Source organism: Carcharhinus amblyrhynchos, chromosome X, assembly GCF_965287045.1.
Source record: "Carcharhinus amblyrhynchos chromosome X, sCarAmb.v2.hapA, whole genome shotgun sequence".
Classification (NCBI taxonomy): Eukaryota; Metazoa; Chordata; class Chondrichthyes; order Carcharhiniformes; family Carcharhinidae; genus Carcharhinus; species Carcharhinus amblyrhynchos.
The window spans coordinates 7,436,335-7,460,815 of record NC_137359.1 but is presented as its reverse complement, the minus strand read 5'-3'; the positions used below and the strand labels follow the sequence as shown (position 1 = coordinate 7,460,815).

The following is a 24,481-nucleotide window of genomic DNA, read 5'->3' as shown; positions in this document are numbered from 1 at the left end:
TCTGGATCATTTACTGGGGTTCCATCTGAGAACCTACTTTGCATTTTAATTTGGAATTTTAGTGAAGGGTCACGGTGAGATGTGTCGGCAGTACGGAATATTCGATTAGCTGTGGGCCATCAGTGAAAGGTGAATTAGAGTTTTCCCAAATGTTACACCAACCAGCATCAAAGAAAGCTATTTGGATTACGGTAATGAATCATACAGTGCAGAAGAGGCCCTTCGGCCCATCAAATCCACACCGACACGTTCGAAACACCTGACCTCCCATCTAATTCCATTTCCCAGCTCTTGGCCCTGAATGTTATGATGTGCCAAGTGCTCAAACGGGTACTTTTTAAAGGATGTGAGGCCTCCCCCACCCTCCCAGGCAGTGCATTCCAGGCCCTCACCACCCTCTGGGTAAAAAGGATTTTCCTCAGCCCCTAAACTTCCTGCCCCTCACCTTGAACCTATGTCCCCTCGTGACTGACCCTTCAACTAAGGAGAACAGCTGCTCCCTATCCACTCTGTCCCTCATACTCTTATACACCTCGATCAGGTCCCCCTCAGCCTTCTCTGCTCCAGAGAAAACAACCCAAACCTATCCAACCTCCCTTCACAACTTAACTGCTCCATCCCAGGCAGCATCCTGGTGAATCTCCTCAGCACCGCCTCCAATGCAATCACATCCTTCCTATAATGTGGTGACCAGAACTGCACACAGTGCTCCAGCTGTGGCCTAACAATGGGCATGTCACTCAGAGATCATAGGTCACTTCAGCAAATGGTGAAACCAAAAGCATCCTGGGTCATCTGTGGCCTCTTTTAAGGGGATCATCTGTGTCAGGCAGCAGAAGAATTAAGCACAAAAACTTGCGCTTAATTTGCGAGGGATTTTTGTCATAAAAATCCAACTGGCTCACTAATCTCCTTCAGGGGAAGGAAGGCTGCCACTCCTACCAAGTCTGTTCGCCGCGTGATTCCAGTTCGCCGCTGCGATTGACTCTGATACTGTTCTCAGGGCAAACAGGGCTATGCAATAAATGCAGTGTAACAGTTTCCCACGACCAATGTGCTACATTTACATATCACCCATCAGAAGTGCTTTAAATAGTGAATTGCTTCTGAAGCATAGAGCCCTACGTGAATCATTTTCCAACAAAAGCAGCAATGAGATGACAAACAGTGGCCGGAACTTTTCAGCCATTTCCGCCGGCGGCTGTTCCGGTTCCACCGATGGCGGGAACCTCCGCCACGGGTTTCCTGGCTGCAGGAGGGTGGGTGAAACAGGAAACTCCACTGACAGCGGGTGGACTGGAAGATCCCACCATTGGGCTAATGGCAGAGATGCTGTGAGACGCACAGCTGGAGGTGCAGAAAATCCCACCCAGCATATTAACTGTTAAAAGGTCAAGTCGATATTAGTCCCAGGTTACTGCTTTCCGCTTTGAGGGGAGAGGGCTGACTGGTAGCGATTTAACCTGAGGGTAACCACACCTCAGGCGAGGGGCAAGGCTGAGAAGGCAGGCAGGGACTTTGTGAATAACCTCAGCCAGAACTAGGGGTTATAGTTTGTGGATAAGGGGTAAACTTATAAAATTCTAACAGGGTTAGACAGGGTAGATTCAGAAAGAATGTTCCCGATGGTGGGGGGAGTCCAGAACTAGGGGGTTATAGTTTGAGGATAAGGGGTAAACCTTTTAGGACTGAGGTGAGGAGAAATTTCTTCACCCAGAGGGTGGGGAATGTGTGGAATTCACTCCCACAGAAAGTAGTTGAGGCCAAAACGTCTGATTTTAGGAAGAAATTAGATATCACTCTTGGGGCTAAAGGGATCGAGGATATGGGGAGGAAGGGGGAATCAGGAAATTGAGTTGGATGATCAGCTGTGATCAGAATGAATGGTGGAGCAGGATCGAAGGGCTGAATGGCCTCCTCCTGCTTCTAGTTTCTAATATCACCTTGTGGTGCCATGATATATCACTCCCGTGAAAAATATTCGGCTGTGTGGTGCTATAAAAATATAAGCTGTTGTGAGGAGATAGTTTTGTGCAGAACACACATTTCTATTGAGATGAAATGATATTTTAAAATGTGTCTTTTTTAATCTAAAAAGGTAAGGGAAGGGTAAGGAAAATCCAAGTCACGTGCGGGCCTTCCACGCACTGTCTGGGCCAGGTTAAAGGATAATAGGTAAGCTCTCTGACGGGAGAGTTAACCATCCTTGTTTTTCCGAATTGATTGGCCATTCTTTCCCAACGATAACATCTTGGGAGTCTTTTAGAGTATGTATTTCGAGAGACATCGAGGTGACCGGGTCCTGTCAAGTATCCCACGTGCAGGGGGGTGTCAATAAATCACGCTGGTTGGTCTGCATCTCCGGCTATGAGTGGAATCTTATCGTCCTGTCTGCCATGGCCATCGTAGTGGGCAGGATTTGGGCCACGCAAAGGACTTTGAACGGGATTTTCCAACTTTGGGGCCGGTAAATCCCCTTGTGTCCCAGTTATGCAACTGGTGAAAGAACCTTGCCTGTGGCCTCAAATTCCACCTCCCAGTTTATCTCCTGGGTGACCTCCAAACTCAAAGGCTTATTTTATTTAATCAGCCTGTGGCTCTCGAAAGCTGGAATTCCTGCTCGTTATCCTGACAAGTTTCTTTCTCGCCCTCGATACATTTCTCTCTGTCTTTCACTCCTCTGGACTGCAAGGGGAAGGACGGGCAAGGAGAAAGAAAGGGGGCCTCTGCATCTCTTAATATTCAGAGCAGTTCCCCCAGCCTCCCCACCCTGAGAGAGGAATGTCATGAGCACCACTGCTCATTCAGGCTGTCAGCAGCACAGGACAACTTCAGTCATAAACTGGTCTCCACTCACCTTCGAGCCTGGAGCGCCTGGGAAACCGGGAGCACCAGCTGGACCGACCGGACCCTGAGGGGGGGGAAAAAGAAATATTTAATCAACGCAGAGGGAGACAAAACCGACATCTGAAAAGAATTAGCCAGCTTTAAGAAACAATACAAAAGATTTATTTTTTATCTTTCACAACCCAAAAGGGTGCCAGTGGATTGCTGTGTTCCAACCTTCAAGAAGAAAACTAACTTAGAATCACAGAATCCCTTCAGTGCAGGAGGAGGCCATTTGGCCCATCAAGTCTGTACTGAATACGATCCCACTCAGGCCCTATTCCCGTAACCACCCCCCAAGTATTTCCCTGCTAATCCCCCGGCATTAGGGGCAATTTAGCACGGCCAATCCACCCTAACCTACACATCTTTTGACACTAAGGGGCAATTTAGCATGGCCAATCCACCTAACCTACACACCTTTTGACACTAAGGGACAATTTAGCATGGCCAATCTACCTAACCTGCACATCTTTGGTCACTAAGAGACAATTTAGCATGGTCAATCCACCTAATCTACAGACCTTTCAGACTGTGGGAGGAAACTGGAGCACCTGAAGGAAATCCACGCAGACAAAGAGCAAACTCCACACAGTTTCCCAAGGCCAGAATCGAACCCGGGTCCCTGGCGCTGTGAGGCAGCAGTGCTAACCCCTGTGCTGCCCAAAACTTAAACATCTTTCTTTGAATCCATGAGGTTTGAATGACAGTACCTTATTGTCTGGGCTGGGTTTAATTGTGACTATATTGCAATGGACAATGAGCCAAATATTTGGAATTGTTTTACATTTTACCTTTGAAAAACCAACAAAGGTGACAAAAATGAAAGTGGGCAGTGAGTACAAATGCTCTTTTTTTTATATATGATTACACGTTTTTGACAGAGCGTCTACACCTGGATATCATTGAATCATAGAACCCTACAGTGAAGAAAGGGGCCATTCGGCCCATCGCGTCAGCACCAACCACAATCCCACCCAGGCCCTACCCCCATATCCCTACATATTTACTCACTAATCTCTCTAACCTACGCACCTCAGGACATTAAGGGGCAATTTTAGCACGGCCAATCAACCTAACCCGCACATCTTTGGACTGTGGGAGGAAACCGGAGCACCCGGAGGAAACCCACGCAGACACGAGGAGAATGTGTAAACTCCACACAGACAGTGACCCGAGCTAGGAATCAAACCCAGGTCCCTGGCACTGTGAAGCAGCAATGCTAACCACTGTGCTACCGTGCCGACATACGGTTTAAATGTCGATGTAACCTGGGATACTTACAGGAGGACCAGCTGGACCAGGTAGACCATCATTTCCGCGGGCTCCCTGTAAATCAAAGATACAGGATCAGCACTCAAGCAAAATTGCGTCGTCTTAAATACATTATTACCTGCAAAGAGCTCAGGATTTGACTGTGTGTTACTACAGATGCAGCAATAATCAGTGCGCCGAGGGGAAGATGTTCCGATTCTTTCCGATGGCCGGAATTCGCCGGACACTCACGTCTCCTCCAGCGAGGACAGAGGATTTGACTTTCGCGGGAAGGGAGAATCCCAGCTGTGGCGAAATTGGAGAACCCTGGCCATTCCAGAATCTGGCTCTCCCAATGAGCGTTTGACTGCCCTTTTCCCCTTCCCTTCTCCGCCCCTGCCTTTATCCGACCAATTTACAAAGCAAACGTTTTTTTAGCTGATTGAAAGCTGCGACCCCGCGCAAATTGGCTGTGTACGCGTCAGGCGACACGCGCTTCGATATCGGTGACTGCCGTTTCTATTAATCCAGTCCGAAGATTGGCGTCCTACTTACGGCTGAACCAGGAGGTCCGGGACGACCCCTCTCACCAGGCAGACCACGTGGACCCTGCAAAGCAAAGAGAGAAGCCCCTTTGAGTCTTGTGCCGGCCACCCCATTGCCACTGGCAAATCGTCGATTGTGAAATATGACAACAGAGTGATGAATTGACACGGTTAAATTGCAAAAAAAAAGGTTTCATCCCTCGCGGTTTTCTGAAAAAAAAGGACAATTCTTGGCAGTTGAGTGGGTAATTCAGACTCACCAGTGGACCAGGAGCGCCATTCTCTCCAGCTGCACCTGCTTCACCCTGTTTGGAAATAAAAGCAAAGAGTTAGAAAATGGTCACTGGACAAAGTGCAGCTTAAAGAACAGAAAATCTCCAAACATTTGTGAATGACTATCCTCACGGAGTGGGTGTCCCATCTTAAATTGTCAGCTACTTTGCTGTTAGGCTTTTTTTTAAAAAACGTGCCACAAGTAGGCTTACATTAACACCGCAATGAAGTTACTGTGAAAATCCCCCAGTCGCCACGCTCCTGTTCGGGTACACTGAGGGAGAATTTAACACAGCCCCTAACCAGCACGTCTTTCAGTCTGTGGGAGGAAACCGGAGCACCCAGGAGAAAACCACGCAGACACGGAGAGAATGTGTAGACTCCACACAGACCCAAGCCAGGAATCGAGCCCGTGTCCCTGGTGCTGAGAGGCAGCAGTGCTAACCACCGTGCCGTGATCTCTGACTCCATCCCAACCACCATTTCAATGACAAACCACTCCCTTCCCACTCCTGAAACAATGACTGAAGGTAGGGCTGCTCATCCTGCCTTTCTCTCTCTCCCATTTTGTGATACAGCCCTTCCCCTACAGCTGCCACCACCACCGCCGCCCCTGGGATCTGTCTCAAAAACCCTTCAAAACCTCAACAAGTTTTTTAAATATTACTGGCATGGTGATTTCAGGCATTTCTCTAGTCAAAATCTTCACTCTGGTCTGTGAAAACTTTGAGGTGGCCTGGTCACTTTTAATTTTCCGTTGCCCCACTGGACACTTGGCAAATCCCAGCAGCACTCCATTCTGCAGAAGAGATTCCCCTTTCTCTCTGTCAGAAGCTGCAGGTGTGGGAAGACCCCTTTGAAGTCCTCTGACTGACAGAAGTCACTTTCACTGGTGGGGTGGGGGGGGGCGTGCGCGCGCACAGGGAGCTTCCCTTTTCCACAGCTGCTCACTCAGCCCATTCATTCCTAGTCTCTGAGCCTTCCTAGAAAGCACAAGTGCTTGGAAATCCTTTGAATAATTGATTTCTGGGACAAGAAATTCCTTAGCCCAGTGCACTTAATTAATATATGGAGGATGAAATTTATTTACTTTTTTGCAAATTCCAAAATATGCTGATTTTAAACAATGATTTTTTTTAAACTTTGTTTATTAGTGCCACAAGTAGGCTTACATTAACATTGCAATGAAGTTACTGTGAAAATCCCCCAGTCGCCATACTCCTGTTTGGGTACACTGAGGGAGAATTTAGCATGGCCAATCCACCCTAACCAGCACATCTTTCGAACTGTGGGAGGAAACCGGAGCAAATGGACACGGGGAGAACGTGCAGACTCCGCACAGGTGCAAGCCGGGAATCGAACCTGGCTCCCTCGCGCTGTGAGGCAGCAGTGCTAACCACTGTGCCACCGTGTCACAGATTCTTGAAAGAAAGTTCAGGTCACAATATGTGCTGGCATTAACTTCAGCCAGGGCCTTGAATGTGGGTTAGATCAAATCAGACTAACATGTTTCAGTGCAAGCACATTTTAACACAGGCCTATCCAAGACCAAGGCACTGAACATAGAACAACACAGCCCGGGAAACAGGCCCTTCAGCCCAACAAGCCCGTGCCGCCATTTTAACATTGTGAGTCCCCTCTCTACCCATGACCCTTGTCTATGCTTATGGCATTCCACATTGGAAACCAGATTGAGGGGAGACTAGGCTTCATCCCGATTGGGATATTTAGCATATTTTTCAACACATAAGTGTACAAAATGTCTATATACAGGCCTGGCCCAGTACTTCTGTCCAGTCTGTGTTCTGACACAATCCATTTCTGCACAGGCCTACCCTCGAATGAACTCAATCCTATCCCAACTTGGTATCCCTCTGTCTAGTTTTATCTGAAACTGGTACATTTCTCTGGATCTGAAACTAGAATATCTCTGTTCGGGGAGGTGTTCCAGAAGATAGGAACATCAAACATTCTGAGTTTGATCGCAAGTTAGACTTAAGTGAGTATTTTCTGTACCTTTACGCCTGCAGCACCAGCTTCACCTTTGGCACCATCAAGACCTGGGTAACCCTGTGGAGTAAAAACAGAGGCTCGAATCACTTATTTAATCCAATGGCTTTGAAATCTAATTTTTTTTGCCGTGTGTTACTGCATGCATTTATGAACAAAAGGTTCGCGCGTCCCATTTGGCGGAGGTACTGACCCTGTGACCTTTGACACCTGGAAGTCCTGGAGTTCCTGGGAAGCCACGAGCACCCTGGGAAAACAGAGGAGACAAGGAGACTGAGGTACAGGTTCGGCGACATTATCGTAAATTGTCCGGAGAGCATTCCATTTTCTAAAGAACACCTCAAGTTGACTTTGCTTCGGCCTGTAGGACCTGGTGCGGATACTTAATTTCCCAGTATTTACTTGTTATGAATAGATAATGGCTGGAATTTTACCGGCCCGACCCGAATCCGGGGGCGCGCGAGGCTCGGAGAACGGCATTTTCCGTTGGCCTCGGGCGGGATCGGACAAATCCTGCGGGTAAAATTGCACCCAATGTTGCCAAAGAGTTTGATAAGCCTTTAACGTCATATCGTGCAAACTGGATTGCAGTTATATGTCATGTAAATAGAATATGATCCTGTCGTCACTGTTAGGGTCTGAGACACCGTCACATATACTGGTTTGCAGTTACAAAATTGCTCAGGTTTGCACTTCATTGGGTGCTAAATGTAACACAGCATGTTCTGGCTTTCATATCAGTGCTGGAACACTGTATTCATTCAATGGGCGGGACTTTACGTTCTCGCTCGGCCGTAAAATCTCACCCGGGATCAACGGACTTTCCACAGCCCGCTCTGTTTCCTGTGGCGGGCAGGACTGGAAAATTCCAGCCATACTGTAAACTCTGTTTATAACTCCTGACGGAGATTTTGAAATGCGGAACCAAATTGTCACTCAAATGGACAAACAATTAATGGTCATGAAGGGACGTGTTTCCCTGGATGATGGAAGAGGGGCACTGCACAACAGAAAAGGCGAAATCTTTGCATCCATAGGGACCAGAAGTGCAATCTGAAGAGTTACTTTAAAACAAACTAAAGTTCCTTGGACTTTTCCGGATTGGATTAACCCTAGTTCAACTTCTTTTCATTTCTTGTGCGTCATTGTGATTTGTCGCGTTCCCGTATGGGCCGGGATTCTCCGATGTTGCCTGTGGCTTAGCGCCAACATTCCTGCTGGCAGCAGCGGCAGAGCGTGCCAGACTGTAGGCCCTGGAGCCTTGTCCCTTCCTGCTCTGGTTTGTGAGCAGAGTGTAGATTTTATAAGCCCATGAGCCAGGGTCATGCCTGTCATATCAGCTTGAAATATTGAATCCAAGGTATTTACTGTTTGGTCAGTTAGGATGTTGCCATACCTGTGGCCCTGGGGGTCCACGTTCTCCTGCTTTTCCGGGTTTTCCAGCCTCGCCCTGCGGGAGAAATGGAGTCACCGTGTTAGCCCAACCTGTGTTACTGTGCGGTACATTAAAAGGTGACAATTAAAGGTGTTCATCAGCTGAAGGGAACTTACATCATCGCCAGGTTTACCAGGAGGGCCAGGAGGGCCGCGGGGACCCATGGGACCCTGCAACGCAAAACAAAAATCATTTCAAACAAAGAACCAATAAGTGACATTTCCCCTTCCCCGACCCTTCCACATTAGACCATAAGATATTAGGAGCAGAATTGGGCCATTCAGCCCATTGAGTCTGTTCTGCCATTGCTGATAAATTTCTTAATCCCATTCTTCCACCTTTTCCCCATAACCTTTGATCCCCTTACCAATCCAGAACTTATCTATATCTGTTTTAAATGTACTCAGTGACCCGGCCTCCTCTGTGGCAATGAGTTCCACAGATTCCCCACCCTCTGGCTGAAGAAATTCCTCCTTATCTCTGTTCTAAAGGGTTATTCTGAGGCTGAGGCAGATCCTAGTCTCTCCCTGTAATGGAAGCGTCCACTCTATCCAGTCCTTTCTGTATTGTGAGAGTTTCAATGAGATTCCACCCACCCCCCATCCTTCTAACCTCCATCGAGTACAGACCCAGAGTCCTCAAACATTGTCATATGAGCGATGACATCACTGAAAATGACATCCAAACTCAGCGAATAGCCATGGGAAGATATTCCGTACGCCCTCATACACACCCAGACTGCTGCCATTCCTCAAACTCCAACTCTTCCCCTTGCACTGGCTAAACACACCACTCAGACTGAAGTTGGCTTCCTTTTGGGTTCCCACAGTTCTTCTACTCATTGGATATCGTTTCTGAGCTCAGGGGAAAGAGACTTCCTTCCTTTCGAAACAGGGCCTCAAATTTCCAAACGTATGCCACAGTAAAGGATGCGCTGGGCCATTATGCCTTCCAAAGCTGAGATTCTCAGCTTCATTCTTAAGAGCTGATTCTTAACTGTGTTGGTAAATGGTTGGCTTTTGTGTGAGTTATGGTTATCTGAGTCTGTAAAGAAATGGATTCAGTCGCGTCCCTTCGGCTACTTACAGCAGCACCAGATTCGCCGGGTTCTCCGGGTGATCCTTGGAAACCTTGAGGTCCCTGCCGACAAAACAAAGCCGTTATTGATAACTCTCAGGAGAGCCCGCGTGCCTCAATTCACAGGACATGCTTCCATATGATGCCTTCTGTGTAACTCTCTTCAACTCGTCCTGTGCTACGCTCATGGGGTTAATCGTCAGACATTAACCGCCAGAAGAGGTTTACATAGTCAATACTTACGGGAGCGCCTGTAGGTCCTGGAGGTCCTCTGGGTCCCATGGGGCCCTGTATAGGAAAGACAGCACCAGTTAGAGGTGGCAGAGACACATGGTTTATTATTCATAAGGTAGCTAGTCATTTTATAGGGGTGTGTGAGTGGTTGTGCACAGACATGGAGGTAAAATACTTCTGGGCTCATTGCGCATGACATGTAATGCTCGCTTTAAATGGATCTGGGGTTTGATACATATGATGTTACTTCCACACAGAGTTAGTTCTGTGTCTAAGGGTAAATGTCTGCAAGATTCCCTGGGAAACAGTTAACAGCTGATTCAGGTGTGACTCAAAATACACTACTCAAGGCACAACCACAGGGTTCTTGAAGCAATGCATGACATAAAGCAATCAGGCTGAAGCTGATAATAATGATCAGTGTCACAGGAAGCTTTAGTCTGGTGATGAATGTAGATTCATTTAACTGTGCGGTGTTAGATAGTGGTTGCACCTCAACAGTGTGTGGGACAGATTGGCTAACATCATCCGGGCTTATTTAACAGTGAGGATCTACACAAAGGCAGGGAGATGAATGTTCTATTTGTGTGTTTGCATGGATAGATTCTTGACATGGGATTCAAAGGGTATGGGGGGGTAGATAGGAAAGTAGAGGTGACAATCAGACCAACTATGATCTTATCAAATGGCAGAGCAGGCTGAAGGGGTCGAATGGCCTATTTCTGTTTGCAGAGGTCCTCATGACTGTGAGGTTTTGGTGGTTGCCAATAAACCAGAGAATAAACTAATCAGAGGGTGGAATTTTCCCAACTCCCCACCACGGGAATCGTAGCGCGTGGGACAGGAGTTAGATGGTTGGAAGGAATCTGGAGTTTATTCTGTTGATTGTATAAGGTGGGGAAGTGGGGGGGCACTCATTGAATAATTACCTATACACATATATTAACTTATTAACACTGGGTTGTAGAGCTGAGAGCTGTACATTTGTAAGCCGGAATTTTACTGCTTTGTCTGCCACAGAATCGGAGTGGGTGAGGGGCGGACAACAGAAATGTCTGTTGATCTCGGGCAGGAATTTCTGCTCTGGCTTGAGCGAGGCAGTAAACTCCCACCCTAAGTAACGTCTCACTCAGCGAATAAATCTAACCCTGTGTAACGATTTGACTTCGGGTTGTCAAATGGCTGTCAGAGGCTAAACAAATTCTTATAGGCAGAAGGGAATGTATTGTAAGATACATAAGGCAGTAAAGCATCAACAGGCATTTAAGAGCGCGGGGCAGTTCAATGAATAGGGAAGTAACGTGGTATGTTCATTTCAGAAGTGTGGGTACATACGGACTTTTGTGGGAAATGATGGTAGTACTGTATGTGGATATAGGTAATGCTGTACAGAAGAAGGGTTATAAATATCTGATTATATACATCTAAGCATAGATATTTAGCCCCATACGGGGTCCAGGGGAAGTTCACGAGAATGATCCCGGGAATGAAAAACTTGACGTATCAGGAGCATCTGAGGGAAACATTTTACGTATCATGGGAAGTGTAGCGGGCGGGACAAGAACCATGTAAAGGTCCATAGGAATTTTCTGGCTTGGGCGATCGTGGCTGGACTACTGGGTTTGTACACAATGGAGTTTAGAAGGATGAAGGGGGGATCTCATTGAAACTCTCAGAATGTGGAAAGGCCTGGATAGAGTGGACGTGGGGAAGATGTTTCCATTAGAGGGAGAGACTAGGCTCTGAGGGCACAGCCTCAGAATAAAGGGATGACCCTTTAGAAGTAAGATGAAGAGGAATTTCTTCAGCCAGAGGGTGGTGAATCTGTGGTTTCAGAGGGGGCCAGGTCACTGAGTGTATTTAAGACAGAGATAGATAGGTTCTTGATTGGTAAGAGGAACACAGGTTATAGGGAAAAAGCGGGAGAATGGGATTGAGAAATATATCAGCCATAGCAGAGCAGATTCAATGGGCCGAATGGCTTAACTCTACTTCTATATCTTATTGTCTTATGGTTGTGGTGAGCTGCTTATTGGTAGGTGTGAGAAAAGATGACCTATGTATATGTAGTCATGAACTGATATGTTGAAATGATATGGCCCATAGATGTTCAATGTTGTCTTTTAGGAGCAGAATATAATAGATATATATATATAAAATATATAGGTGGAATGGTACTAATGGATAGATGAGTGGTTATGAATTTCCTGTATGAAGGAATTTGATTACAGCTAGATATAACTGTACGTGTGCATGGAGAGTTAGGTAGGTACAGGTGGTGGGGGGAAGGAATGCAATGTTGCGGGGATGTGGGTACATGTAGTTGTGATTGAATCTCATAGAATATCTATGCACCGCCAACAATTCCACCCAGGCCCTTATACCTGTCACCCCATTTTACCCTGCTAATCCCCCGGACCCTAAGGGATAATTCAGCACAACCAATCAACCTAACCAGCACGTCTTTGGAGTGTGGGAGGAAACCGGAGCACCCAGAGGAAACCAGAGCAGCCAGGGGGAGACTCCACACAGACAGTGACCCAAGCTGGGAATCAAACCCAGGTCCCTGGAGCTGTGGGGCAGCAGCGCCAACCACTGTGCCGCCCCTGTAAGTATGTGCAGGTAGCTGTGGATGGTAATGTATGGAGTGGTATCTGGGTACAAGTCATTTTGGATGGATATGTGTGGGAGGGAATGTGGATATGGTCATACATAAATGTGTACTGGTATAAATTAGTTTATAGAGGATGCTAATACAAGTAGTTAGAAATGTCTAGGGGTGTGTATAAAGGTAGGATACTGTTTCTGGGGGTGTTACGTAGTGATAGTTTTAACTTGGTCCAGCCCACTTAAACAACGGTCACTGATGGAGAGAGGTATCTATTTTTCACTGTGCACAGGCCAGTGAAGTAGAACGGTCAAAATGTGTTGCAAAAACACACTAAAACCTTGCTACAAGTTAGCTAGTTCGATGAATCAGTAACTTGGGACACAAGAGGGCAGGATGTTCCGGCCACGCTCGTCCCCAAGGCCTGAAATTCCTTCCCCCCTCCCTGCTCCCCCCAGTGTCTGCGCGGGAAATATTCTGCCCAGTGGGTTTGTTTGAACTTCCTGCTGAGAGATCAGATGTCCCGCATTGTGTTAAAGAGATCAATGTCTCTGAACTCCTATGAGAGTGCTTATAAATTTGAATGTAGGAAACAAGACACTCGACGGGAAGGATAATATGGGATATTGGATAGAGAAGGAGACAATAAAGGTTTTCGTTTTAATAAAAAAACTTCCCTGCAGAGGAGCAAACACAGGGCTAATGTGTGTGTATGGATGAAATCCCGAAAGTTCAAAAATTACCCGGTTTATCTGGCAGGAATTTTTTGGGAACTTGAAAGTTAAATTAGATGGGTGGCACGGCGGTATAGTGGGTTAGCACTGCAGCCTCACAGCTCCAGGTTCGATTCCCGGCTTGGGTCATTGTCTGTGTGAAGTCTGCGCATTCTCCCTGTGTCTGAGTGGGTTTCCTCTGGGTGATCCGCTTCCTCCAAAGATGTGCAGGTTAGGGTGGATTGGCCATGCTAGATTTCCCCTTAATGTCCAAAGATGTGTAGGTTAGGTGGATTGGCCATGCTAAATTGTCCCTTAGTGTCCAAAGATGTGTAGGTTAGGTGGATTGGCCATGCTAAATTGTCCCTTAGTGTCCAAAGATGTGCAGGTTAGGTGGATTGGCCACGCTAAATTGTCCCTTAGGGTCCAAAGATGTGTAGGTTAGGGTGGATTGGCCATGCTAAATTGTCCCTTAGTGGGCAATTGGGATTAGCTTAGTGGTTAAAAAAAGGGGCAACGTGGACAAGTTGGACCGAAGGGCCTGTTTCCATGCCATAAACCTCTCTGACTCTATGAAAGCATTCTCAAGGGACTGCAGCTTATAGCACTAGCAAGAATAAAGCTCAAGATTGATGGCTGAGGATTAACACACAATTTAAAATGATCGGCCTACGAAGGAGAATGTTGTGGAGCTGCTTAAAGGGGGCTTGATAGAGAGACAGAAAGGGAGGCATGTTTGAGCGAGTTTGAAATGAACTTTGGTTGCTATTTAAAAAAAAAACTCTCCGAGGCAAAGGAAGGCGGGGGATGCGCTCAAAACACCGAGCTTCAGCTGAACGTCCCATCGAAAGGAAAGGCAGGTAAAGAAGGTTATATCCTGAGTGAGGGGCTGGAAAATACGTGCTCCATCCAAAGACTTTTTCAAGTTCCGTCCGCACCCTCCCCCCCCCCCCCCCCCCCCACCCCAGCCAAACTGTGAGGCCAGAGAATCAGGGCCACAGACAGGAATCTCATGAGTACGTTCTGAATGTGGCGGCAGGCTGAGATTGAAAGCAATATGTTTAGAATCAGGATTGGTATCTGAAGCAGGGAAGGAATAGGCAGAAAATGATTTAAGAAGAAGGGTTTTCCAAAGAATATAGGGTAAATTCACGAATCTTGTGATCTCAGTGAAACTTCACTCTAATCCTATCCCATGATCCCAGTGGGATGTTGCTGTATTCCTATCCCATGGCCCCATGGGGCATTGGTATAATCCTATCCCATGGCCCCATGAGGCATTGGTATAATCGTATCCTTTGGCCCCATGGGGCATTGGTATAATCCTATCCTTTGGCCCCATGGGGCATTGGTATAATCCTATCCCATGATCCCATGGGGCATTGGTATAATCCTATCCCATGATCCCATGGGGCATTGGTATATTCCTATCCCATGGGGCACTGGTATAATCCTATCCCATGATCCCATGGGGCATTGCTATCATCCTATCCCATGATCCCATGAAACATTGCTATCATCCTATCCCATGATCCCAGTGAAACGTTGCTCTAATCCTATCCCACGATCCCATGGGACATTGCTGTAATCCTATCCCACGATCCCAGTGGGACGTTGCTGTAATCCTATCCCATGATCCCAGTGAGACGTTGCTACAATCCTATCCCATGATCCCATTGGCTGTTGCTGTAATCCTATTCCATGATCCTATGGGACTTTGGTGTACCCCTATCTCATTATCCCATTGGGCATTGCTGTACCCTATCTCATTATCCCTTTGGACATTGCTGAAACTGATCCCATGATCCCACGGGATGTTGCTGAGACCCTATCCCATGGGATGTTGCTGAGACCCTATCCCATGGGACATTGCTGTAACCCTATCCAATGATCCCATGGGGCATTGCTGTAATCCTATCCCATGTTCCCATGGGACATTGCTGTAATCCTATCCCATGAGCCCATGGGACATTGCTGTAATCCGATCCCATGGGACATTGCTGTAATCCTATCCCATGATCCCATGCGGCATTACTGTAACCCTATCCAATGATCCCATGGGGCATTGCTGTAATCCTATCCCATGTTCCCATGGGGCATTGCTGTAATCCTATCCCATGTTCCCATGGGACATTGCTGTAATCCTATCCCATGAGCCCATGGGACATTGCTGTAATCCTATCCCATGAGCCCATGGGACATTGCTGTAATCCTATCCCATGAGCCCATGGGACATTGCTGTAATCCTATCCCATGATCCCATGCGGCATTACTGTAACCCTATCCCATGATCCCATGGGGCATTACTGTAAACCTATCTCATTATCCCTTTGGGCATTGCTGTAACCCTATCCCATGATCCCATGGGACTTTGCTGTAACCCTACCTCATGATCCCATGGGACATTGCTGCAATCCTATCCCATGATTCCATGCAGCATTACTGTAACCCTATCCCATGGGACATTGCTGTAATCCCATCCTATGTGGCATTACTGTAACCCTATCCCATGATCCCATGGGACATTGCTGTAATCCTATCCTATGTTGTATTACTGTAACCTTATCCCATGATCCCATGGGACATTGCTGTAATCCTATCCCATGATCCCATGCAGCATTACTGTAACTCTATCCCATGATCCCATGGGACATTGCTGTAATCCCATCCTATGTGGCATTACTGTAACCCTATCCCATGATCCCATGGGACATTGCTGTAATCCCATCCGATGTGGCATTACTGTAACCCTACCCCATGATCCCATGGGACATTGCTGTAATCCCATCCTATGTGGCATTACTGTAACCCTACCCCATGATCCCATGGGACATTGCTGTAATCCTACCCTATGTGGCATTACTGTAATCTTATCCCATGATCCCATGGGACATTGCTGTAATCCTATCCCATGATCCCATGTGGCATTACTGTTACCCCATCTCATGATCCCATGGGATGTTGCTGTGACCCTACCCCATTATCCCATGGGACGTTGCTTTAATCCTATCCCGTGATTCCATTGGGCATTGCTGAAATCCTATCCCATGTTCCCACTGGACGTTGCTGTTATCCTATGCCACGATCCCATTGGACATTGCTACGATCTATCCCATGATCTCATTGGATGTTTATTGTAATCCTATCCCATGATCCCAGTGGGACAATGCTGGAATCCTATCTCATGATCCCAGTGGGCTATTGGTATGACCCTTGACCAGTGGCAAGTCCAGCCTTTGGCAGGATATTTTTTGAACTAACATGAAAGACTGAAACATATTTATTCACATTCCATATAATCTGCGCTCCAAATTCCCCGACTTTGTGATGTTTTGGCCAAGGGAAAGAGGAGAATCAGGAGGAAACACCTATGTTGGGTGTGAGTAAAGGGCATTCCACAGAACTGAAAATTGCAGCATGTAATCGGACTGAAGTTTGAGCTCTGGGCTACATTCCGAGATTGTATTCCATTTACCAGAAGAGTGAATGAAGAGGGATTCTTCAATTGACATCGAAAGACAGAAATGGTAGGCCACCTATGGTGAGTGCCACAAGGAAAGGCTCTGGGTGGCACTGGCTGGGTACGCCGAAGGCTGTAAAGTGTGACTGGGACGTGTAATGGAATGGGCAGCTGCAACTGGAGGGCCTACTTCCAACAGGAGCTGGAAAGAATGGATACAAAGCTCCAAAGTGGGGAGGGCGCAGAGAAAATAATTGTTGGGTGTGACTGTGGAGGCTGAGGGAGTTATAGGTAAGTATACATGGACTAGGATGTGTATATGGGTGTTGGAAGTTGTGTATGAAAGGGGAGCTGTGGGTATAACGGGGGCCAGGGTAGATATGAGGGTTAGGATTGGCGATTTGGCAAAACGCCTAGTTCTCCATTCTCGCTGGCAGAGGTGGTGGGGCGTATGAGATCGGAGAATCCGGCCTTAATATTGGATGCACACCATTCGTGAATGTTTGGTTAAAACCCGCTCATTTTGATGCAATCAGTAGTCGCCAAAGATGTGTAAAGATTTGCCATGCTCAGGACATTGCAGGCAAATAAACTCTTACCATTGGTCCTTGCATGACACCCATCTGAGCACCTCCTGCCTTCTCATCGAATCCTCGTGCCATCTGGGAAGCAAAGTTCTGTTGGAGCAAGAAGGAAAAGGTTAAATTAACCGGGTAACTGTCAAAATATGTGACATCTATCCCAGAAATAGCAATGAAAAACTCGCGGGGTAGCGTGGCCCCTTTAAGGGGGCGGTCCCTGAGGGCCACCTGATAGGGTCAGACCCTATGAAGGGGCAGCGTGGGAGGCCCAGCCAATCGGGTGCAAGGGTGCACGACCTGGGTGGGGGAGGGACCTCAGTTGGAGCCGGGGAGGAGGGGAGAGATGGAATACAATGTTGGTAAGTGTGAGGATATCCACTTTGGTAGGAATAATGGTAGGAAGGACTACTACTTACAGGGCGAAAAGCTGCAGCATGCTACGGTGCAGAGGGACCTGGGGGTCCTTGTGCATGAGTCGCAAAAACCCAGCCTACAGGTGCAGCAGGTGGTCAGGAAGGCAAATGGGATGCTGGCCTTCATAGCGAGGAGGATTGAATATAAAAGGGAGGTCTTGCTGCAACTGTACAGGGTGCTGGTGAGGCCGCAGCTGGAGTACTGTGTGCAGTTTTGGTCGCCGCACTTGCGCAAGGATATATTGGCCTTGGAGGGAGTGCAGAGGAGATTCACTAGGCTGATACCGGAGTTGAGGGGGTAGAGCTATGAGGAGAGGCTGAATAGACTGGGCTTGTACTCGTTAGAGTTTAGAAGGATGAGGGGGGATCTTATTGAGACGTATAAGATGATGAAAGGGATGGATAGGGTAGAGGTGGAGAGGTTCTTCCTGCTCAGAAAGGATAGCAGGACTAGAGGGCACAGCCTCAAGATAAGGGGGGAGCAGTTTAGAACGGAGTTGAGGAGGAACTTCTTCACTCAAAGGGTGGTGAATCTCTGGAATTCTCTGCCCGTTGAAGTGGTGGAGGCTACCTCGCTAAATATATTTAAGTCACGGGTAGATAGGTTTTTGGTAGGCAAGGGAATTAAGGGTTATGGGGAGAAAGCGGGAAAGTGGAACTGATCCACTTCAGATCAGCCATGATCTTATTGAATGGCGGGGCAGGCTCAAAGGGCTAGATGGCCTACTCCTGCTCCTATTTCTTATGTTCTTATGTATGAGAGTCGATATGTACTCCCAGTCGCCTATACATGTATCGATGGTAATAAACCAGTTGTAACTTAAGGCCACAGCAAGATATTGCGTTCTCCTTCCTTTGTTAGGCCTGACATGAAATCCCAGTGCTGGGATTGATGTATGTGGACCCACATTACAAATCAGTCCATTCATTGGTGGACAATCTAATCATTGGAAGTGGGAAGTACAAAGCTGAAATTGAGGCACATGACTGGGCAGAAGAGCCAGAGGCTTCACTGTGTTTAGTTGAGCATTATTTAATCACAGAATGGTTTAAGGTTTTTAAGTTTATTTATTTGTGTCACAAGTAGGCTTACATTAACACTGCAATGAAGTTACTGTGAAAATCACCACACTCCTGTTCGGGTACACTGAGGGACAATTTAGCACAGCCGATGCACCCTAACCAGCACGTCTTTCGTACTGTGGGAGGAAACCCACGCAGACACGGGGAGAATGTGCAGACTCCACACAGACAGTGACCCGAGCCGGGAATCGAATCCAGGTCCCCGGCGCTGTGAAGCAGCAGTGCTAACCCACTGTGCCACCCATAAAAGTTGGGTGGTCGGTCGCCAGTGACAGGGATCAAACACACAACCTTGGCATTATTAGCATCATGCTCTAACCATCTGAGCTAACCGGCCTGTAACTTCCCTGCAAATGTGTTCCTCTATATCATTAGCACAAGTCAGTGGCTTGTCGAATACAGTCAGGTGGGCAATGGTGGTGCAGTGGTTAGCACTGCTAGCTCATGGTGCCAGGGATCCAGGTTTGATTCTTGGCCTTGGGTAACTGTCTGCGTGCAGTTTGCACATTGGATGGTTGGGATATTCTTTTGGCGAGTCAGTGCAGACTTGATGGGCCAAATGGCCTCCTTCTGCACTGTAGGGATTCTATGATTCTTCTATTTTTTAGCTCTAGATAAATAGATTCGATCTGCTAGGACATCCTCCCTCTCTCAAGCACAGAAAGTTTCAGCCCTCCTCCATTCTTTCCTACTCTGTCTTTCCGGAACAACTTGTTTTCAGGAATATTTGGTACCCAGTCTTTCTTTCCTTTGATCCAGGTCTCTGGAATTGCCACAACATTTTATTCCTGTGTGGCAGCTCACGAACCGATTTACCGTGCTTTGTGCACTTATGTCCCTGCACTAATTTAGACTTCTTTGCATTCCAGCTTCGTCTGACTCTTAATACCTGACATTTTTTTACTCAAGTGCCCTATATCTCTGCCAATTGTTTCTGCATCTTGTTTTCCTTTTCAAATGCTGTACCCTGGTCCCCAGGAGACTGTTAAAATAAGTTTGAACTTCCACAAACCACTCAAGTGGGCATGGCAGTACAGTGGTTAGCACTGCTGCCTCACAGCACCAGGAACCCAGGTGCAATTCCGGCCTCAGGTCACTTCTCCCTGTGTCTGTGTGGGTTTCCTTCGGGTGCTCCGATTTTCTCCCACAGTCCAAAGATGTGCAGGTTAGGTGGATTGGCCATGCTATATTGTCCCTTAGTGTCCAAAGATGTGTAGGTTGGGTGGATTGGCCATGCTAAATTGCCTCTTAGTGTCCAAAGATGTGTAGTTTGGGCCGATTGGCCATGTTAAATGCACAGGGTTACAGGGATGGTGCAGGGCGATAGATCCTGGGCTGGATGCTCTTGCAGAGAGTTGGTGCAGACTGATGGGCTGAACGGCCTCCTTCTGCACTGTAGGAATTCTATATGATTGGATGATGGGCAGAGGTAGACAATGCCACAGACCTGGCATGGTGTCCATTCTACTAAGGCCATTGATTTCCAATCGAGGTTTTGTTTTGGCGCGGTGGAAACTTAAAACCCGAGGAGTTACAATTCAGACTGGAACGGCAACCGGATTGGGTGTACTTACTCCGCCAAAGTCTGACATTCCTGATGATCCGGGTGGTCCGGGTGGGCCAGGATTTCCAGGGGTTCCAGGTTCTCCATCTCTACCGCGGGGACCAGGCACACCCTGAAAAGAAGCACCTTTCATTCAGAGATTAAAATTATAATCACTGTTTAAATAAACAGCTTTATAGTGAGCCGGGGAAATGCTTCTCTGAAAACACATGCCGCATTCACATTCTGCTCCCAGGGGCTGCAGCTCCCGACACACATTTCTTTTACCCCGACTCGTGCTGCAGTCCAATCTGGGACCCTGTAACTCGCCATTTTACCAAAGATACACGGGACTGGGTAAAAACAACATGCTAAAGTCACTCACAGCTTCACCCTTCTCTCCACGTGGTCCCCTTGGGCCTTGCTCTCCAGATGGTCCCTGATGAAAAGAAAAAGCACAGGAGGAATGTTGAGATGCCAAACGCTTTCCGAAAATGTCAACAGCCAACAAATGATGGGAAGAAGGAATCGTTCCACATTAAGCGCTCACCTGTGGGCCTGGAGGTCCTCTTGGTCCTACAACCTGGGACAAAGAGAAAGAAATAGTGTATGAGCATCGAGATTCCAGACTTCTCCGTCCTCGTGGACTAGTATTTTAGCAGTAATAAAGTCTTTAAAACCAAAATAAAACTTAAAAATATTGAAATTCAAATGGTATGTTGGCCTTCGTAGCGAGAGGATTTGAATACAGGGATATGGATGTTTTGCTGCAATTGTATGGGGCTTTTGGTGAGGCCACACCTGGAATATTGTGTGTAGTTTTGATCTCCTTATCTGAGGAAGGATGTCCTTGCTATAGAAGGAGTGCTGCGAAGGTTTACCAGGCTGATTCCTGGGATGGCAGGTCTGTCATATGAGGAGAGACTAAGTCGGTTAAGATTATATTCACTGGAGTTTAGAAGAGTGAGAGGGAATCTGATAGAAACTTATAAAATTCTAACAGGGTTAGACAGGGTAGATTCAGAAAGAATGTTCCCGATGGTGGGGGGAGTCCAGAACTAGGGGTCATAGTTTGAGGATAAGGGGCAAACCTTTTAGGACTGAGGTGAGGAGAAATGTCTTCACCCAGAGGGTGGGGAATGTGTGGAATTCACTCCCACAGAAAGTAGTTGAGGCCAAAACGTTGTGTGATTTCGAGAAGAAATTAGATATCGCTCTTGGGGCTAAAGGGATCGAGGGATAAAGGGGGGATCAGGATATTGAACTTGATGATCAGCCATGATCAGAATGAATGGTGGAGCAGGCTCGAAGGGCTGAATGGCCTCCTCCTTCTAGTTTCTATGTAATATCAAAATGGTGTCTTTAGCACTTATAATGTGTACCACTTTCAGTAAGTTTACTGATCTGATAAATGCTGAGGCAAATGCTGAACCGAGGACTAAATTTTCCTGTTACTGAACCTGTGGGCACTACAGCGGACGATGAGGTGACAGGGTGGACCCAGGGTTAAGCAGAAAGTGAGCACAGTTTTCGATATTTAAAAGCAACAGTATAACTTACATCTTTAATGTCCCCTGGTTCACCTTTTTGTCCCTAATTTCAAAGAAGAAAAAGTTATTAGTACTCAAAACTGGTGATTGGGAACAATGAGACCAATTTTCCCATCCGGCCCGTCGCGGGAGTCGCCGCGGGCGAGGGGCGGACCACGGAAAAGTCCGTTGTCATCAGGCAGGATTTTCTGATTTCGGAGCGAGCATGGCTGGAAAATCCCGCTCAGTGTCAAATCCCGCCACAGCAGATGGTGGAATTTGAATTCAATAAAAAAAAAATCTGGAGTTAAGTATCCACTGATGACCACAAAACCATTGTTGGAAAAACCCATCTGGTTCACTAATGTCCTTTAGGGGAAGAAATCTGCTGTCCTTAACTGGTCTGGCCTGCATGAATTTTATTTTCTTTCTGTGCAATAAATTTTTATTTATATTCATCCCTGGGACATGGGTGTCACTGGCTAGCCAGCATTTATTGCCCATCCCTAGTTGCCCAAGGGCAGTTGAGAGTCAACCACATTGCGGTGGCTCTGGAGTTACATGTAGGCCAGACCGGGTAAGGACAGCAGATTTCCTTCCCTAAAGGGAACCAGATGGGTTTTTCCAGCAATCACTGAAGCGTCTAACTGTATTTGGGGTGATAGCGGTAGCTGGACTCAAGGCAGTACCTGTGATTGCATTCAAGGTGTTGTCTTGTGACTGTAGTCAGGGTAGGGTCGGTGACTATAGGTGGAATGGGGTCAATAGCTGTGGGGGGGGGGGGTCAGTGACTGTCATCAGGGTAGGCTGAATGACTGTGGACAGATAAAGGTCAGCGCCTGTTGTCAGGGCAGAGCGAATGATTGTAGTCAGGAAAAGGTCAGTGATTGTTGTCAGGGCAGGGTGAATGACTACAGTCAGAGAAAGGTCAGTGACTGTTAGGGCAAGTGAATGACTAGTCAGAGAAAGGTCAGCGACTGTTGTCAGGGCAGGGTGAATGACTACAGTCAGAGAAAGGTCAGCAACTGTTGTTAGGTCAAGTGAATGACTGTAGTCAAAGGTCAGCGACTGTTGTCAGGGCCAAGGTGAATGATTGTAGTCAGAAAAAGATCTGTACCTGTTGTCAGGGGCAAGATGAATGACTAGTCAAGAAAGGTCAGCGACTGTTCTCAGGACAAGGTGAATGACTATAGTCAGAGAAAGATCAGTGCCTGTTGTCAGGGGCAAGGTGAATGACTGTAGTCAGAGAAAGGTCAGTGCCTGTTGTCAGGGACAAGGTGAATGACTGTAGTCAGAGAAAGGTCAGCGCCTGTTGTCAGGGGCAAGGTGAATGACTAGTCAGAGAAAGGTCAGCACCTGTTGTCAGGGGCAAGGTGAATGACTGTAGTCAGAGAAAGGTCAGCGCCTGTTGTCAGGGGCAAGGTGAATGACTGTAGTCAGAAAAAGATCTGTACCTGTTGTCAGGGGCAAGATGAATGACTAGTCAAGAAAGGTCAGCGACTGTTCTCAGGACAAGGTGAATGACTATAGTCAGAGAAAGGTCAGTACCTGTTGTCAGGGGCAAGATGAATGACTGTAGTCAGAGAAAGGTCAGCGCCTGTTGTCAGGGGCAAGATGAATGTAGTCAGAGAAAGGTCAGTACCTGTTGTCAGGGGCAAGGTGAATGACTGTAGTCAGAGAAAGGTCAGCGCCTGTTGTCAGAGAAAGGTCAGCCTCGGGCAGGGTCAGTGACTGTCCGCAGGGCAGGGTTAATAATTGAGTCCAGTCCCAGGCACAATGTCATATTTCTGATAAGTTCAGGATAATTTTGTGCATGCGCTAAAATGAACATTGTTTCAAAGAATGTTTGAAAATGACAGTATTTAATCAAATTTGAATGTGGCCAATGCTGGGGGTGCTCGATAGTCTTCTCCAGCTGCGTCGACTGCAGATAATGTTACAATCTGTCTTTCGCACGGTGAAAAATGCCTTCGGCAAAACGTTTGGTCTACAGCTTTAACATTTCATTTATTCTCATAAAATGCTTTGCCTTCCAGCTGCGCACAATAAACCTGCTCGTCACTGTTTTCTGCAAGTTCAGAGATCTCTGAGGAATGTACACCGGAGCTCTGATCGCCAGTAATAAGGATGAATCTGGGTGGGGAATGGACTTCATAAGGGACAAGGTAAGGAAATGGATTCATCTCTAAAGGGTCATGGCGTGGAGTGGGTCTCTCTTCATACAACAACCCTTTTGCACTCAATCACTCCCTTCATACATTTCAAAGCACCCAGCCCAGATAAAGGGGCTATTGTTCTGTCTACTGAGGCTTTGCTCTTCGTATAATGAGTATCTACTACCGTTAACACAGCTCTAAACATTCAACATTAGATCAGTTGAGGGCATGTAAGTCACCGAGAGTGGAATCTTACCTTGGGACCTCTCTGCCCTGTGTGTGATAGGAGGGAGGGGAAGAGAGAGAGAGAAAAAAAAGTGGATTCTTATCAAGTGTATTTCATGAAGGTTAGATACACATTTACATTGGGTAAAATTACTGTGGAAGCTGGAATCTGAAAACCGAAAGAGGAAAATGCTGGAAAATCTCGGCAGGTCTGGCAGCATCTGTAAGGAGAGAAAAGAGCTGACGTTTTGAGTCTGGATGATCCTTTCTGAATGCTAAAAGGCATTGATGTGCCACCTTTTAGCTTTGACAAAGGGTCATTCCTGAACCGGAAACGTCAGCTCTTTTCTCTCCTTACAGATGCTGCCAGACCTGCTGAGATTTTCCAGCATTTTCTCTGCTTTGGATCCACACTGAATTCACAGATAGACCTTTAACAGAGGCTGCCCTAGTTGG

The 24,481-nt window shown here is 47.1% G+C and overlaps 1 protein-coding gene across 2 annotated transcripts in view; it reads right to left on the bottom strand.

Annotated features, from left to right (window-relative positions):
- The window catches only part of LOC145362011 (uncharacterized), a 90,367-nt gene that overhangs the window by 58,672 nt on the left and 7,214 nt on the right, over positions 1-24,481 (bottom strand). For both annotated transcript variants that reach the window (XM_080218035.1, XM_080218036.1), the window contains 16 exons: positions 24,057-24,073; positions 21,676-21,708; positions 20,666-20,698; positions 20,501-20,554; positions 20,147-20,248; positions 17,095-17,172; positions 9,724-9,768; positions 9,490-9,543; positions 8,520-8,573; positions 8,365-8,418; positions 7,162-7,215; positions 6,975-7,028; positions 4,946-4,990; positions 4,696-4,749; positions 4,171-4,215; positions 2,858-2,911 (listed from right to left, as the gene is read on the bottom strand). In XM_080218035.1, the coding sequence (XP_080074161.1) occupies positions 2,858-2,911; positions 4,171-4,215; positions 4,696-4,749; positions 4,946-4,990; positions 6,975-7,028; positions 7,162-7,215; positions 8,365-8,418; positions 8,520-8,573; positions 9,490-9,543; positions 9,724-9,768; positions 17,095-17,172; positions 20,147-20,248; positions 20,501-20,554; positions 20,666-20,698; positions 21,676-21,708; positions 24,057-24,073 (830 nt within the window). The remainder of the gene's footprint in view (positions 1-2,857; positions 2,912-4,170; positions 4,216-4,695; positions 4,750-4,945; positions 4,991-6,974; positions 7,029-7,161; positions 7,216-8,364; positions 8,419-8,519; positions 8,574-9,489; positions 9,544-9,723; positions 9,769-17,094; positions 17,173-20,146; positions 20,249-20,500; positions 20,555-20,665; positions 20,699-21,675; positions 21,709-24,056; positions 24,074-24,481) is intronic.